Source organism: Phaethon lepturus, unplaced genomic scaffold (assembly GCF_000687285.1).
Source record: "Phaethon lepturus isolate BGI_N335 unplaced genomic scaffold, ASM68728v1 scaffold19789, whole genome shotgun sequence".
Lineage (NCBI taxonomy): Eukaryota > Metazoa > Chordata > Aves > Phaethontiformes > Phaethontidae > Phaethon > Phaethon lepturus.
In genome coordinates this window covers 68,842-85,064 of record NW_010563537.1, presented here as the reverse complement: position 1 = coordinate 85,064, position 16,223 = coordinate 68,842, and the positions used below count along the sequence as shown (strand labels likewise).

Here is a 16,223-nt window from a genome sequence, read left to right as displayed (position 1 = left end):
ATAAACCTAATCATGACCTGTCTTGGTATCCCAATCTTGTGGCATTTGCAAAAACACTGTCAATCATACATAAATTCTGTGCTGGTTTTCTGTCATGTGGATAAATACCTTTCAGAGTTAGGTTGAGACCTCCTAATTCTTTCCATCTGAGTCTTTGTCCAGGCTTACAAAACCGTAAAACTGTAGGATATTACTATGCCACTACTTACCACACCACAGTCGTCTTAAACATTTCTTCTACTCATAAGTCAATGGCTCCAGTTTTCTTTCTCTGTCTTGCATAAGCTAGGAAGTAACTCTTCCTAGAATGACACTGTTCCCAAGAAAATTAAAGTAAATCCATGTTATTGAACAACTTCAGAGGGCAAGGACTGTATTTTTGTTCAGTGCTGTGAGTGACCAGCAAAGGGATATGTGTTCATGTTGGATTAGTCCTACTGCAGTAAAAATACCAATAAGCCTTTGGATGCATTGGCAGCAAGGGTCTAATTCTTTGGTCTTCCCTTTGACTATGATCTGGCTGATTTTCCAGATGCACTTACTCATCTGCCTGACAATAGCCAAGAGAACTTATGTCCTACGGTTTCTTCAGGTCTGGGGCGGGGGGCCGGTTATATCTTGCAGGTGGCTTGGGCTGGTGGGTTTGATCTCAGTCACTGTTATCTCAGTTTGCTCAGGAAAAAAATGCCTATTCCACTTGAAAGTGGGTAACTTTATAGCAATTCTCAGAGCATCTCAAAAGCAAGTCCAGTGACATTTAAGGACTTTCTAGAAGCAGTTACCAAATTCGTACCAGTCAGTAGACACAATAGTTTTCAAAGGAGTTGGCATAACTGTGTCTTTTCTTATAAAGGCATTAAGCATTCAGACTGTATATTGTAAAATGAAGATGAACTGAGGTTGCATTTGTCAGATTACATACTATAAGAAGCTATGGAGACTTCAAGGACCATCATCTAGTTTTCCGTCTTCAAAAAAAACAAAGTATTTTTGTAGGAATGCAGGTATTCTCCTAGGCTATACTGAGATCCACTAGGCACTAGACACATAAAATAAAACAGAGACATAGATTTGTAGCTGATAAACCTTTTTTACCTTAGTACAATTAACTTGAAAATATATCTGCATTAGAACACAGGTAGTCCATAAGTGTCTGTCCAACAGTGTTCCAGTTCAGATCGACGCATCAGGCGGTGTATGACTCCCAGCCAAACATCTTGTTAAATACTTGCAGGATTTCCCATAGCGGATCTTACTTTAATCAAATAATTCAAGCGTTTCTTTTGTAAGTAAGTACAATAGAAGGGCAGGGCTTGTGTTTACAAAGTATCCAGTATGGAAATCCTGTATTAATCGAGGTACATTTACTTCACTTAGGACAGCGTCCACATAGTAACTCTTTAAATAAAAGGCCTTTTGCTGTTGCCTGTTCCAGAGAGGCAATCACATGCAAAACTAACCCGTCACGTACAGAAAATCATGAGGAAAAGGCTTGCTTGAGAGATGTGCCCTGCAGACAGCAGAGGTGTTCCTGGCTAAAGACAACAACTCTATGGATGATTTTCTCACAGCGGATGTAGAAGAATATAGTTTATTAAAAGTAGTTTTATCTCTATGGAAACTACTAAATAAAGAGGCTGTGTCTTTCTCAATCTATTTCTGGAATGATTAGCACGGGCAATGCCAGATGTTGTCTTTTTGTAATAACGCGGATTCATATAAGTTGTGCTTTAAATTATTGTTCTTCTAAGGCAGCAGCTGCATTTTCGGTGCGTAAACACATTGTGCTTCCACCCAGCCCGGTGCAGGACCAGTAGTTTTTATTATTAACAGTAAAGTATTTAGAGTTTCACGTAAAGGGTATGTAAAAAGGAAAGCTAATATTATTACTCAGTGATAATATTATTACTCAGTAGTAGGTGACTAGAATTGCGCTCCTCTGAGTTCCTTATTTTGCTGTGCCAGAAAATGCCAGAATCAAAATAAGCCACGTACAGGAGAATTAAACAGAGAATCAGCATTTCCCTCCACAGTGAGCTGGAGATCCCATGTTGCTTCTGTAGTCTCTACAGTGAAATCTTTTTTCCTTTTTTTCTTGAATTATAATTCTGCTATAGTTGAAAAGATAATTTTGCCAGTGTATTAAATACCTGGCAAAAAAGGTGTTTTAGAACATTTTTAGGTAAATGTAGGTCAACACAAAGCAATCATACAGTTGGAAATATTTTCCAGTGTTTATGTTCAGATGTTCAGACCTGTCTGGCTCCTCTCTATTTGCATGTGTTGGGGTTATAGGCAGTCCGGCTACATTCCACATTGATTTATATAAATATATTGCAGATTATTAACCTCCAGCCAAATACCAGCAAATTCCACTTTTCAGGAAGGTTTCTGACTTTTCACAAAACGGATTTACTGTGTACAGGACATCTATCTTCTGCGTACGCCCCATTAAGAGAATCATAAAGAGAACAGTATTTGTCTTTGTAAGAAATGTGCCAAGACTTTTGCTGTTACAGTCGCTATGTTAACATAATAGTTTAATTAATATTTTTTCATATGATGGTTACAGATTAAGTACAGATTAGTCTTCTAGTAGAGGCAGGGTGACAATTTCTCCATATTCTGTAACTCCGGTTCCCCAAATTATTACTCACCTAAAAGCTTCTTTAAACTAAAAGGAATGTGCATGCATCCCTTTCAAAACATGGTGGCTAATAAACAGATTTTAAGTGCCTGACCAAAGATTATTTAGGAAATGCTGTTAAAGTGAGACCACAGCCTTAACATGTTAAATCTATATCATCTCAAGTGAAACATACTGCTCCCTTAAATATGGATTACAGTCTTCACAAATAGTTGTGCCAATTCTTGTCTTCCCTTCTCTTATGAAATATTTTGAGATTTAAGGGGAGAAGTAAAATCTCAGTACAAAGTGTTTTCCTAGTCGGTTTGTCAGATGTCCTCTTCAAAAAGCCATGACCTCCCAAGGCTTTGTACATGATCTGTTGTCTACAGATCCTGCATATAAAGCCTTTAGTCTTAGGATAAAGAACAAAAAAATTACTTGACAATGTTTTCAGAAATCCTGCACTTTGCACAGAGTAAGGAAGCGGTTATTCTAAGTAAGAGGGTGAAAGATACATGTAATAAAACAACATAACTGCTATGATGTTGACCAAAATAAGCAGTAGTATCAACACTACTTGGTTTGTTATTGATGATAGGTTCTTCAGTTTGACTGTATAGACTTTTTTCTCAATAACTGTATTCATATATTTTTTAACTCTACTATCACCTAACAAAAGTAGCAATTGTTTTTCTGCCTTGCTTCAGAGAGAAAGGCGATCTGATCTGTACAGTTTAAAACTAAATGAATAAAACCATTAGTAAAATATGTGAGCGGGGAACAAGCATCCTTCCATTTGTAAGATGGTTTCCTATTGTGATTTTGTAGAAGTGGGACTTGAGGAAGGGTAGTGAAAGTCGCTGGTATGAGTATATGTGTGAAGCATAGAAGGATGGGCAGATGATTGTGAAAAAGATAAAACTGTGATTAAAACTGGTAGAGTAGATGAAGTGGAGAAAACAAGAGAAATCCTAATTAAAAAGAGAAAACAATAGAAAATAGAGTAATCATGTAGAGGAATGTGACATTATGAAGAGCTTCGCAATTTAGTTTGAATTCGATGTTGTGCAACAAGGTGAAATGATAAAGAAATTTCAGTAAAAGAATGACAGAGAGTGATGAGAGAGGAAAGCTTTCTTAGTGGTGGCATCTTGTGCACAAAGCTTTTTTCCAGACTGTATCCTGACTCTGAAGGTATTTCTTGCGTCCAGGAACTTGCAAGAGGAATCAGCAAAAAAATTCTGTTTCTGCCAAAGGAGATTTAATTATAAAGCTGTGTAATGGGTAACATGGGAGTTATGTGGGAAGAAACTGAAGGTGCATGCAAACACCCTGTATATTTTTTCTCAAAAACGTTTCTTGCAATTTTTTTTAAATGACTGTAAGTGCTGCAGCATAGAATGTGGATAAATACCAAATCATTTTCTGTATTAACTCTAATTGCTCTGTCCAAAAAATATTTTCTTTTTATGTAATTATTTTACTTTCAACACCTGATGAGCTTTTAATACTTAAACCTATTTCAGAATCCACACATGAGAGATATGATATTATTGATGCATCAGTAGTTATCTGATGAATCAAGAGCTCAAAGATTGTTCTACCTTTGGAAAGCTCTTTTTTCCATCCTATATACTGTAAGAAATTGAAATAGATGCGTATGAGCTGCAAGGTATGTATGTCTGTACTAGTTCCTGTGTACTTACCTCCTCTTTTCTTTTCCTCCTCTCAGATTGTTTGATGTGTGCACCGTGTCACGAACAAACAGAGAGACCAAGTTAACATTAGTGTTTGAACACGTGGATCAAGACTTGACTACTTACTTGAATAAAGTTCCAGAGCCTGGAGTGCCTACTGAAACTATAAAGGTATTTAAGAAGAAAGGTTTTTTATGTTATTTCAGAAAATGTTAGATAGGAAGGGCAAAGAGATAAATCACAAAGACAAACTGTGTTTTGATTCTATAGGATTTTGTTATATCAAAATTGAGTAATGCCCAGCTTGGGACATGAATTGCAGCACAAAGATCTGTATTCACTAACAGATGTAATCTTTTTGTGGAAATGTTGCACTTGTGGGTTTTTTTCTCTTTTAGATTTATAAATCCCCTGAATCTCTACTGTTTTACCAAACGTAGCATTCCAAATCATTAAGAATGACCTTTGCTCGCAGCTGGAGGCAGACGATTCCACTATCATTTGGTCCAAGACTACTTGAACCTTCCCTAGAAGGTCACCGGTAGAGTGCTGGGTATTGTTAGAGTGGATAAAATAAATCCTGTGCTCCTAGTCCCTTCCCTTTGCCTTTTGTTTCCCAAAAAGCCTTTTGTTTCCCCAAATGCCTTTTGTTTCATGTCCCTTTTGCCAGAAAGGATTCCAAGAGCAGGAAATGTTCACTGTGAACCTGTTGTGAGCTCTGCAGAGGTTGAGCTCAAGGAAGAGGGTAGCCATGACGGGTTGTTGTAAAAGCTGGGAAAGCTGTCAGTAACTGGAAGGATGATCATGAAGTTTTCCCATCATGTTATCTCATCTTCTGTATCTGTAAGGGAGGACCTCTTCCCAGGATAGGTTGTGCTTGGGTTATTGGTACTGAAATAGGTGTACCAACTCCTCTCCTGGGAATTTCACAGCAAACTGCTACTTTAAGGATCATAGCTTGAAATGTTTGACAAAATGTTTGCACTTAGGAAGAGAAGCAGAGGGACTGATGTTCCTACATTTTGACTGTGTCTGTTTAAGATTTCTTTTGATTTTTCTTATTTCATGAGGAGAAATAATTTATGCTTTCAGAGATGGATTATCTTGCATTTGTATAAGTACTTTCTGGAAGTATGTTGTGTCATCTTAGTCTGGCAAAAGTCCTGAGGGAGGAAAAGAAAACATGAAACCTCTCTGAAATTTAGTTGTTTTAATATATTTTTTTTTTTGTTAACAGCTTCAAACTTAGGAGTTGTTTGATCTTTCAGTATAAAATTAGACATAAAACTGATAAAGATCTTTTCACTTGTATCAAAGTCACAAATGTGTAACATCAGTCAGTTCAGCAACCATGTTTTTTAAGCAACCTTAGTGGATAAAATAAAATCTTTAAAAAATGGATACAACTTTGATTCAGTCCCAACAGAAGACTGCAATGTACCTCTTGTATTTGAAGGGCTCTTTTATGATAATGCTTTTAGGGTTCTACTTCCTTCTAGGGCTTTGAAACTACCTGAGGGAACTGTATTTCAACGTAACTAACATTGTGAAAATAACATACAAGGTGACTGACATATTATCTAACTAAATATATTGAAATAGTTGGGAAGTGAATGACCAAGCCTCTGAAATATCTTTTGAGTTATGTTTCATTTAAAGCAAATAGAAGAGGTGAGCACTGGACTAAAACATTTGTGATTTTCTAAAAGCCTGTTCTAAATTTGCGCTAGAAGACTGTAATACGCATGTGCGAACATACATTTCGTGGACGTTACATACCAGTGAAGGAAATTGCTGGGTTTACTTTGAAAAGCGCCATTCTGCATACATGGTTTACTAGTTCAACCCAGTTGATGTATCTAATAATTTGGCACAATAAAAGAGAGAAATTTAGCCGCACAGAAACAAGGAGGAGCAATTCTGGTCTTTTACGTACAGTGCAAGTTCCAGTGCAGCCAGTGAACTTAGTGAGTGTAAAATTCAACTTGTGGTATGTACAGCTCTTTTTAATTAGGTGAGGAAAAATGTGAAATTGCTGTTTACTTAGTTGTTGCTGTTGACTTCAACATTTGCACAGTAGCTGATGTGTTATTCCTTGAATTCTGTTTGGCACAGGGGAAAAAGAGAGATATGATTAACTGAAGTTGCACCCTGTTGCTTCACTATGTATGTGAAAACACCCAGTTTACGGAGGTACTTTGCTGCTGATAATCAGGGCTGATCACATGAGGAAGGGTCTCAAGGCTTATTCCTAATGCATTTATAGATATTCCTGGTAGAAACTGAAGCAAAGCATAGTTCTCCTGGCTGCAGGGGAAATATTGCTATTTTGCAGCAACGGAGCATTTAACCCAGAGCACATACATCGTTAAATGACTAATCTGACTTTTTATAGTTTGGCTTTTGAGGTTAATATGGATTTGTACTTCATTTATTTTCCAGAATTGCAGACAATTTGTGTCGAGTATTTCCCCTCACCACTAGCACAGTACAAAACAACTGCCAGTATTGTAAGACCATCTGTTAAAGTTCTGCATGTGTCAGCAACACTAAGGTGCCAAATGAGCCGAGTAAGCTCTGGATAGCTTGAAGTTGAAGGATCTAATATACCTCTTTGGCACCATGGTGTAAACTCAACAGTTGTTAGTGGAACTTGAATGACATAAAATTACTATGAGAGAAGTATCAGCCCCAAAAGGTCTTTTCTGTGTGAATTAACTACCATCATTACGTACCCTCTGGGGGGAGGGAGACTCAGCTTTTGCTGGTTTGGGGCATGCTGGGCTTTTTAGTTACCAACTAAAGGAATATAAGTGACACCGGTACCATTTTAAGAATTTCCTTTTGATCAGCGGATAGTAGTCAGACTGTCACAGTTCAGAGAAACTAACCGTATTGATCATTTAAACACAACTAAATCTTTTTTCTAAATGCTGTTCACCAATGCCTAAAGCCCTGCAGCAGGAGTCACCCCAGAGGGTGTTTTAGGAACGTATCCACAGGTGCCCATAAAATGATAGAAGAGATGCAGTTTCCCTTTGAGGCATTGCCTGGTAGTGGGAATGCTTACCCAGGATAAGTAAGCATGTGGGCAGACATACTCACTTTCTCTCCCTGTTGCCAGGAGGATGAATGCTGTAGTCCATTTCCATGGCTATAGCTCTGGCTACTGAGTTCTAGGTTATTCTGGACAGGAGTATTTTAAATCTTTTCTGCTGAAGCACTTCCATTATTTTTTAATGGCATATACTTTGGGCTAGAGGGATGGAGAACACGACTCAAAATACTTGTGGACATGGCATTCACCTTTGAAAGAGAATTATGTTCATATGAACATATGTCTTTGTAACTACTGGATTGTAGTCCTGCTCACCCTTGCTGGTTCGTATGTGAGACCTGATTAATATATGTTCCATACAGGGTGAATCAGACTCAGCAAGGACAACATCGTCCTTCTTTCCTCTCTACCCATCGTCTCCTCCCTTCTTTTCTTCCTGGGATACTCTTTAACTTTAGGGCAGTTGATGTGGAAATGGAAGGTATGAGTTCAGTTTCCTTAGGACACAGCTGTTAGTCATGTACAGGTCTGGTAATGTTAATGGCGTTAGCAGTTGAGCCTCCAAGAAACTTTGCTCATTGGGAACACTTGTTGGTTGACGTAAGGGTAGTGGAAATGGGAATGACACGTCTCAGCCACAGAAAGATCTAAAAAAAAATAATAGTTAACAGGCCAATAAAGCATTTTAATGTGTTAGCCTTTGGGACTGAAGCACATTTAAGCTGGGTGGTCACATTTTGATGTGATGCTTGTGAGGCTGGCATGGTTTTTTTGGTCCTAAGGGATTTGGATATGGATGTGATTGTTATAACGCTAATTACTTTTTTGGTATGGAAATCATGTGGGTGCAAACAAGTTGATGCTTATTGATTTAAGTTATTGAAATGTATACAACAATATTTAGCTTTAAATTAATATATGTATATGATGCTCTTCAAGGAAGGTGATTCTGCCCCTCTATTCTGCTCTGGTGAGACCCCACCTGGAGTTCTGTGTCCAGCTCTGGAGCCCTCAGCACAGGAAAGACATGGACCTGTTGGAGTGGGTCCAGAGGAGGGCCACAAAAATGATCAGAGGGATGGAACACCTCTCCTGTGAGGACAGGCTGAGGGAGTTGGGGTTGTTCAGCCTGGAGAAGAAAAGGCTCCAGGGAGACCTTACTGCAGCCTTCCAGTACTTAAAGGGGGCCTATAAGAAAGATGGGGACAGACTTTTTAGCAGGGCCTGTAGCAATAGGACAAGGGTTAATGGTTTTAAACTAAAAGAGGGAAGATTTAGACCACATATAAGGAAGAAATTTTTGACACTGAGGGTGCTGAAGCAGTGGGACAGGTTGCCCAGAGAGGTCGTAGCTGCCCCATCCCTGGAAACATTCAAGGTCAGGTGGGAGAGGGCTCTGAGCAACCTGATCTAGTGGAAGATGTCCCTGCTCATTGCAGTGGGGTTGGACTAGATGGCCTTTAAAGGTCCCTTCCAACCCAAAGATTCTATGATTCTGTGATGGCTTGTTAGATAGAGCTGTAAATTAAGTGCTTTAGGAATGGCTCTTTGGAGTTCCCTCCAATCATCTTGTTCTGCCGGGTGAAGGAGTCTGTAAGAATGAGAGGGGATAACAAACTGTTACCGAGGTTCTTTAATTTTAATAATGAACAAAGTTAACTTTGCGAGGTAGTGTCATTGTAAGTAAACTTGTGGCTTCTTGCAATAGTTTTTGTACAACTGGTCAGAACTTAGCCTACCCAAGCTACATGTGCTAACCAGGCTGTGCCTGTTTCAGTCTGACAGTCAACAGAGGAGGGAACAGAACAAAGGTCTCCGGTATAGCAGGTGCATACGTTGTCTATCATGGGATGTTAGAACAGCTGGAATTCTTCTTTTACCCAGGTCTGTGGTCTGTGAATCTTCATGGTATATCCCCCAGCCTGGAAGAGGGCAGCCAAATCACAGAGAGAACGGGGTTTAAGGTATATCCTTTTCTCTGATGTTTCATGAATCCTCACTCAAGTGAAGAGCTTCTGTGGATATTATTCTGTACCTCCTTTGCATAGGATGCCTAGGTCTCTGTCTGATTCAGGGATACGGATTTTGTAATTTAGATGCCTAAAATTTAGAAAGTACAGCAGTGAACCTAATTTCCTTTTGCGAATTTATCCGATAGTAGCCCATAAACTGAATTTTAAAATATTATCCCCAGAACTTCTAGAATAGAAGTTGCTGTTGCATCCCTGTGCATTTCCTGTAACTTACGTTACCTGCTATCAAATCAGGCAGACCGGTCACATTTTTGCAAGACTCTTAGAAAATGAATTATGAAGATGTTGCTTCTCAGAAAGCAAACCAGTGTTCAGTGTTGTGAGGTGAGTCATCAGCCATCTGCCACGGTTGTACCTACTCAGTCGATCACGTATGAGATGGGCAGCAGATGTCACACAATCATGCAGTTCTGAAAACAACACAAGATATTCCAGGAAAACAGATTTGCCAGTACTGAGAGTCTTCAGAGTGTGGCCGTATTTAACAACATCAAAGTTAAAAGTCACTGAAAAAAGAGCCTACTCAAATTAATAAGAAAGAGAGAGCTGTTACTAACTTTTTCCTGTCAGTACTTCTGTGGTAAAGAAAGAAGCAAAACTTGCTGAGGAATTGAGAGTCCACAAATAATGGATCAGATCGCCAACTGATACTAAGAGGTGTAAATCCGTTAGCTTCAGTGATATGATGCCCATTTACAGCTGCTAAGGATCTCATTCTTTGTGAAGTATTTTGCAATAAATGTTGTTCTGAATCCATATTATGAATTAAAGAAGAGTTGCCACTATAAATAAATGAAAAAAAAAGCTGAACGGATATATTATTGTGGGATAAATATTTTAATCTTTTTCTCTGTTATCCTATGACCAGGGGTTGGACTGCTGCATGGAAGGGTAGCAGGAGAGAGAGCAGGTGCCCTGCACAAGTGGCAGCTCTGAAGGAACTAAACCTTAAAAAGAGGATCTTCTCCAAAGGGTAGTTGTTCCCTCTGGTGCAGGTGGTGTCATTTCTTTCCCATACTGTGCTGCATGTAGAGACACAGCCACGTCTCCTTCAGCGCGGTGGTGCAGGTCGTAATGTACGCTCTGACCAAGGGACTAGGAGGAGTCATGATTCGAATGAAGGGACTGCTGGGCACAGGATGCTACAAAATATAGTGTTGTATCCGTACAGTTACTTCTTTAGATCAGACCTTTTTGCAGTCAGTGTAGAGCCACTGATTTTAATTAAGGTGGTGTTAAATATCCCCAAATCCCTACCATTTCCAAATTCAAATGCAAACATTTTCAAACTGATGATAATGTATAGTTGGGGTTTTTTGTAGTACTGCAGCACAGGACTGCCCAGACCTCCATTGCTTGCAAACTGGGAGCTCATAAAAATGTGAGGCACTCCAATAATTTTAAATCACTCTGTCCTGACTAGAGTGATTTAAAATCATTGGAGCGCTTCACATTTTTTGAGTTGTTCCCATTTGGAAAGCAGTCAAGCAACATTGTAGCATAATGCATGAGAGCAACCTGCCTGAAAAAATAATTTAGTCTTTCAAAACAATGACACTGAATTAGAAATGTCACTGTGAAAAGATGTCTATCAAGGACTCTCTAAATAGACATCTCAACCTACTTTTCTTTTACGGCCCAAACTCTCAAGGCAGCAGTACAGTCCGGTAGGGCCCTAAGGGACACATCCTTTTTGAAGTCTGAAGGAAGCTATTGTTTTCATAGATGGAGGGCCAGAAATCATCTTTATTCGGAAAGTCGAAGGGAATTAAGAAACTGAAGAGATTCTGAATTGTGGGCAGGGATGGAGATTGAGCCTTTGGTAGAACAGAATTTATGATCAAGTCATTGCAAAACTGCAGTATTACAAGCACTGGAAGTTCACATTTCATTTCTGTTAATTCTGCAGAGCTGGACATTGATGTGATGCAAAAAAAAAGCTTATAGATCCTACTGCTCTGGATTCCCTTGAGACGCTCTCAGATTATTAGTGACACTGGGTTTTTGCTGTTGGAACATCAATGAGGTAGCAATTGCTATGTGAAATGCTTTGATGACACTGAAAGAAAGAAAGGGAGCACGTGGTAGGAATAATGCTCAAGCAGGTGTAGACGTGGGGCTAGACTGCCATGCAGCACATCAGAGACAGAGCCGTGCTGTTCCACAGCGAGACGGTGGCAATTCTTCAGAGTGGGGACTATTTCTGAGCTGCTTTCCTTTGTCTCACGGTGATGCTGTATAGCCACAACTTGCTCTGCAAGTAAATCCTACCTCAGTGATCAGCAGAAGCGTCACTCAACTTTTCAGACTTCGCCAAAGGTGGGGTGCCACAGTTAAAGCAATTAAGAGAAAGCTGTTGCAGCTTATGGTGCACGTAAAGCAGTGCCAGGACAATAGACTGAAATGTTTGGATTTACCCATATTCTAAATTTTGCTTACAAGCCATATGTTACTTTTGACAAGTAATTTGAAGGTCGGACTGCAGCAGATGTGAGATAAAGAGGAGACGTTCAAAGATTTTGAACGTCAAGATTCTTGATTTTTATGGGGGCAGATAGGAATCACTTTCTTAATAGTAGTTTCTGCACTGGAAGGAAACGAGGCCCCTGTGCCTCTGCATACTTCACTTCATACTATACTTCACCCCAAAACAAGCACACAGAGATGGGGAAGAGGAGACAGAACGACACAGATTGTGACAAGGTAGATATTTGGGAAACCTGGCCAACATTGTTGTTGTTGCGTTGGGTACGCGTGGCAAAGTTGGGGGGGGGGGCGCTGCAGGATCAACGCACCACAGTTGTTGGACTCCAGGCTCTAAGGGTTGAATTCAGCTGGTCTGGGACAAGAAGCATTGCAGCAGGATACCTTTCTCATCTCGGCCAACCCAAGTTATTGCAGCTCAGATTGTCTATACTAAAATATTCACAAAGTGTCCATATTTATTCACAGCAAATATACAGCTGTAGTGTAAAATAATTCGAAAGCTGGCCACAGAAAACTCATAGCTAATAGAAGATAATACAGTAATCAAATTTTTTTTTTTCTAAAACTGTTTTCTCTATTCCACCCCAAGAGAAATTTAATACTCTTGCACTAGCTGTATGCATTGCTTTTATGCCAGTGACTAGGCAGGTTATTCTATCCCACAGTAAAAATTAATTTGAAGCGTGTTACTTTAGTGGCACACTGATTTAATCAAGATGTGTTGTGTTTGTTTCTTTTCCTCTGTAACAGATGTATTTAGCTTATGCCAGAGAAGGAAGTTCCTTACAAATGGGGAGGGATGGAATTTTTTTGTATTGCATGTTTTCATTTTTCAGAACTTAAAATTAGCTTTAAGAATTTTTATATTATCTATATATGTATATAGGCACATAAACACACATACATATATGCATATAATTAATGTAAAAGTCCTCTAACATATTTGCAGAAAAAATATTGCTATTTGAGCAAGTGGAAGAAAGTGAAAGGGAAGCTCAATGAGCATCTCTCCAACTGTCTGTGAAGTCCATGATCTCAAAATAGCTGTGGGCCAGGAGAGGCCAGAACTGGCAACTCAGATGTTTAGAGAAGAGTCAAAAGTAGAAGAATACAGAAGGGGTAGTACCAGTTCTCCTCCTGTGCCTGGGGAGTGGTTGGTGTATATTGTCTTTATATGTACACATGAAGGCATACTGCACGTACACGTACACCTATATAAATACACGTCTATCTGCTGATTCCCAGAGTCCATCCCGTAGGCTTATGTTTCATCTCATCACCAGATACAGCTGAGCTGGAATGAGGGCTGTTACAGCCATAGGGAAGGAATAAAATGGGACCTAGCCGAGGCTGCGCCTCTCCCTCCTACTCAGTGTGTCGGACCAGAGACACATGGAGAGCCCCCGTCCCACCCGCCCCTGCAGATACCAGAACAGGCACGGTTCCTCCCTGCTTCCCATCCTCTGGCCATCAGGGACAAAACTGCTGAGAAGCACCAGCCAGTGGCATCAGCCAGCTACGCTCAGCTGCTGAAGCAACCAAAGCCAAAACCTCTGACACTCAGAGAGCTTCCAGTGATTTCAACTCAATGTTCTCTGCCTGTGCTAACCCCATTTTTTCCATCCCTTTCTTCCTTTCATCCTTCCCTTCCACCTTCATTTTTGCACCTCACTTTCACTCTGTATTTACACTGTATAGCACTCTTCCGTTCTTCCCCTCCCTCCGGAACTTTTCTCTCTATCACTTTTCTTTCCATTTTGCTTATCCCCTCCTAACTGACTCTGCTCCCATAAAAAAGTAATATCATAGAACTGTCACACTGTTTCTCCACCTGGGGTCTGTCTTGTCCATTTTATTTGTGAGCTTTTAATGGAAGAGGCTGTGTGAAAACCCTTGACTGTATAGTGCCCACCATAATAGGTCCTCCTTTCTGGCTGGCCTTTACACAATACCTTGTTAAACATGAGTCATGATAATCAGATCCTACAACAGTATTGTTTGTCTAAAATAGTGCTTCTCCTCTGCTCTGCTGTTTCCCCACCACGACCATGTCACACATTCACACAACTGCTTCCTTTATGTATCAGTGCTCTGTAATCAGGGTATGGTTCGTGTTACAGGTTTCTCAGGTTTCAGAGTGAAATAAAATGAACTTTCTTCCATTTTGAGAATATCCTTCTTTTTCAGAAGTCCAAACAAAGACACATTATTAGTAAGTTCACAAGCAGCTGCCAGAAGACAGAAAATTTAGAATGGAAACACAAGTGAAATAACAGAAATACTGTTCGTTGTTTGCTCTTGGTGCAACAGCAAGGGAAAATATTTAGAAATTAAAATGATTAATTTATTTGTAGTTTTAATAAAACAGGCGTGGTTTTGTAATATTTGCCAATGTCAGGACTCCAGAGCACAACTATGGGTCAAATCCTTCTGTGGTGTAACTGTTGGCTTCTAAGGACTCCTCCAGGGGTGAGTGTGGTGCAATGCCATTAGCATCAGTTAGCAAGCAGCCTTTCGTTTGTTTTCACGCACAGCCCAAACAGTTTGCAATTAAGAAAGAGCAGATTACAAAGGCCCAAACTCCTAGATCAAATCTGTCCTTAATTTTTGGGTTGGAAGCCGTATCCGAAGACTCATAAACATCAGTGGTTTAGGTTCTTCTTACTTCTCTGTTATTGTTACAGCTATACAGTACTACCACTTATGTCAGCATACATAAAACATTTCAACTCTTGCTGGAATATATACCTGAACCTTCTGGTTCAACTTCAGACCTTAAAGGAGGAACCCCAAAGGGAGCAGAGGCTCTGCTCCAGCAAAGCACTTAAGCTTCTGTTTAATTTTATGTAAACAGATTGCTACAGCTTTAGAAGTGAGGTGGAAAGACTGCGAATTAGAGGAGCTAACAGAGGAGAATCAGTTGTTATCCTGTGCTACCGACCTGATGAATCCCAAGGTTAGAGCAAAGGAGAATTGAAAACATTGTTTCCGTAGTCTCAGATTAGTCATAAACATGCATTTTGCTTGTGTTTAAATGCTTCGTCAGAGCGAGGAAGTAGTCTTCCCTCAAAATTTATGTGTAAGCGATGTCTGTGCCTTTGGAACCAGACTCTGGCTATTCACAAAAGTGTGTCATAGTTGGTCATCATAGTAAACTGACTCAGTAATGGAAAAGGGCTCCGAAGGAACACAGGTTTCACAAACTACTTTGTTGTTTGGTTTTTTTTTTTTTCATTAATATCATTCCTGTTCTGGGCACAGAATTTATCCCATTTGCCTTTGAAAATAGGGACCCTTGAGAGTACCCATTTAAAAGAAGAAGCTGTTTTTTACCATTGTGACCGGTTCATTAGAAGCCAGCGCGTTATCTCTCTATTAACGTTGAACAGTGTCTTATACCATAAAGGGCCCATTGAAATTAGTGGCTTAGTTGCAAAGATTACTGCTCAACAGTTTTTACTGTTGCTAAATATGTGACTTTACAAATAGTGCCATAAAAATTCTAAGTATTTCTAAAATGTCCCGCTTCTTTGGTCTATGCAATGGGAAGCATTGCACTGTAACTTTAAAATGCCAAAAATTATCAAGAAGTCATGTTAGCCATCTCTTAAGAGCGTTTCATTTCCAAGCTAATAAATTAAGCTGCTGAATTTTTGTCCTTTGTTTTAGGATGTGACAGTTCTCTTGCATAACTACAATTAAGGAATCTCAGAAGGCTCCAAAATGTTACAATATTCTGTGGATGCAAACACAGAGTGATTTTTCGTTTAGTTTTACAGCAGGGAAGGGGCACTGGAATGGCAGCGTGTTGCCTTTTTTTAACATCTAGTTTATGATTCATTCTAAAATATTCTTTCATTTGGAATTAACTTCAGATATTCCTGTTCTGACAAGCAGAGTAAATATTTTAGCAAGGACTTTTTAGAGAGAAACTTTGACAGTAACATACTCCTCCCTTATTGTTACAAAGGAAATACTTGCTCTCCAAACCCAGAGTCGGCATTTTAATGGAAATGATTCCAAAAGAATACGTAGGATGTTACAAATGTAAAATACATTTAATGAAAGAGTATACAGATGTCTTTCATGTATTTTAAATAAAAATGTCTAATTGGAGACTTGAGAAAGTCAGCAGCGATCTCTGAGCCATGTGCTTGTTATTACAATAGTATGTTATGTATAACTGTCATTCAGTGAGAAACAACACAGAGCAAAAAGGAAAACATATAAAACCATGAAGTTAAAGGAGAGAGGCCATCTTACAGATAATTTTTTATGTTTTTGCCTTGATTGGAATATATCACTTTCTTGCTTTTTGT

General features: G+C 39.4%; 1 protein-coding gene across 1 annotated transcript in view; it reads left to right on the top strand.

Moving 5' to 3' along the window:
• The window catches only part of LOC104626632 (cyclin-dependent kinase 6), a gene marked incomplete at its 3' end in the record, with an annotated part of 95,891 nt that overhangs the window by 24,855 nt on the left and 54,813 nt on the right, over positions 1-16,223 (top strand). The window contains exon 2 of the mRNA XM_010294595.1: positions 4,362-4,497. Coding sequence (XP_010292897.1) covers positions 4,362-4,497 — 136 coding nt within the window. The remainder of the gene's footprint in view (positions 1-4,361; positions 4,498-16,223) is intronic.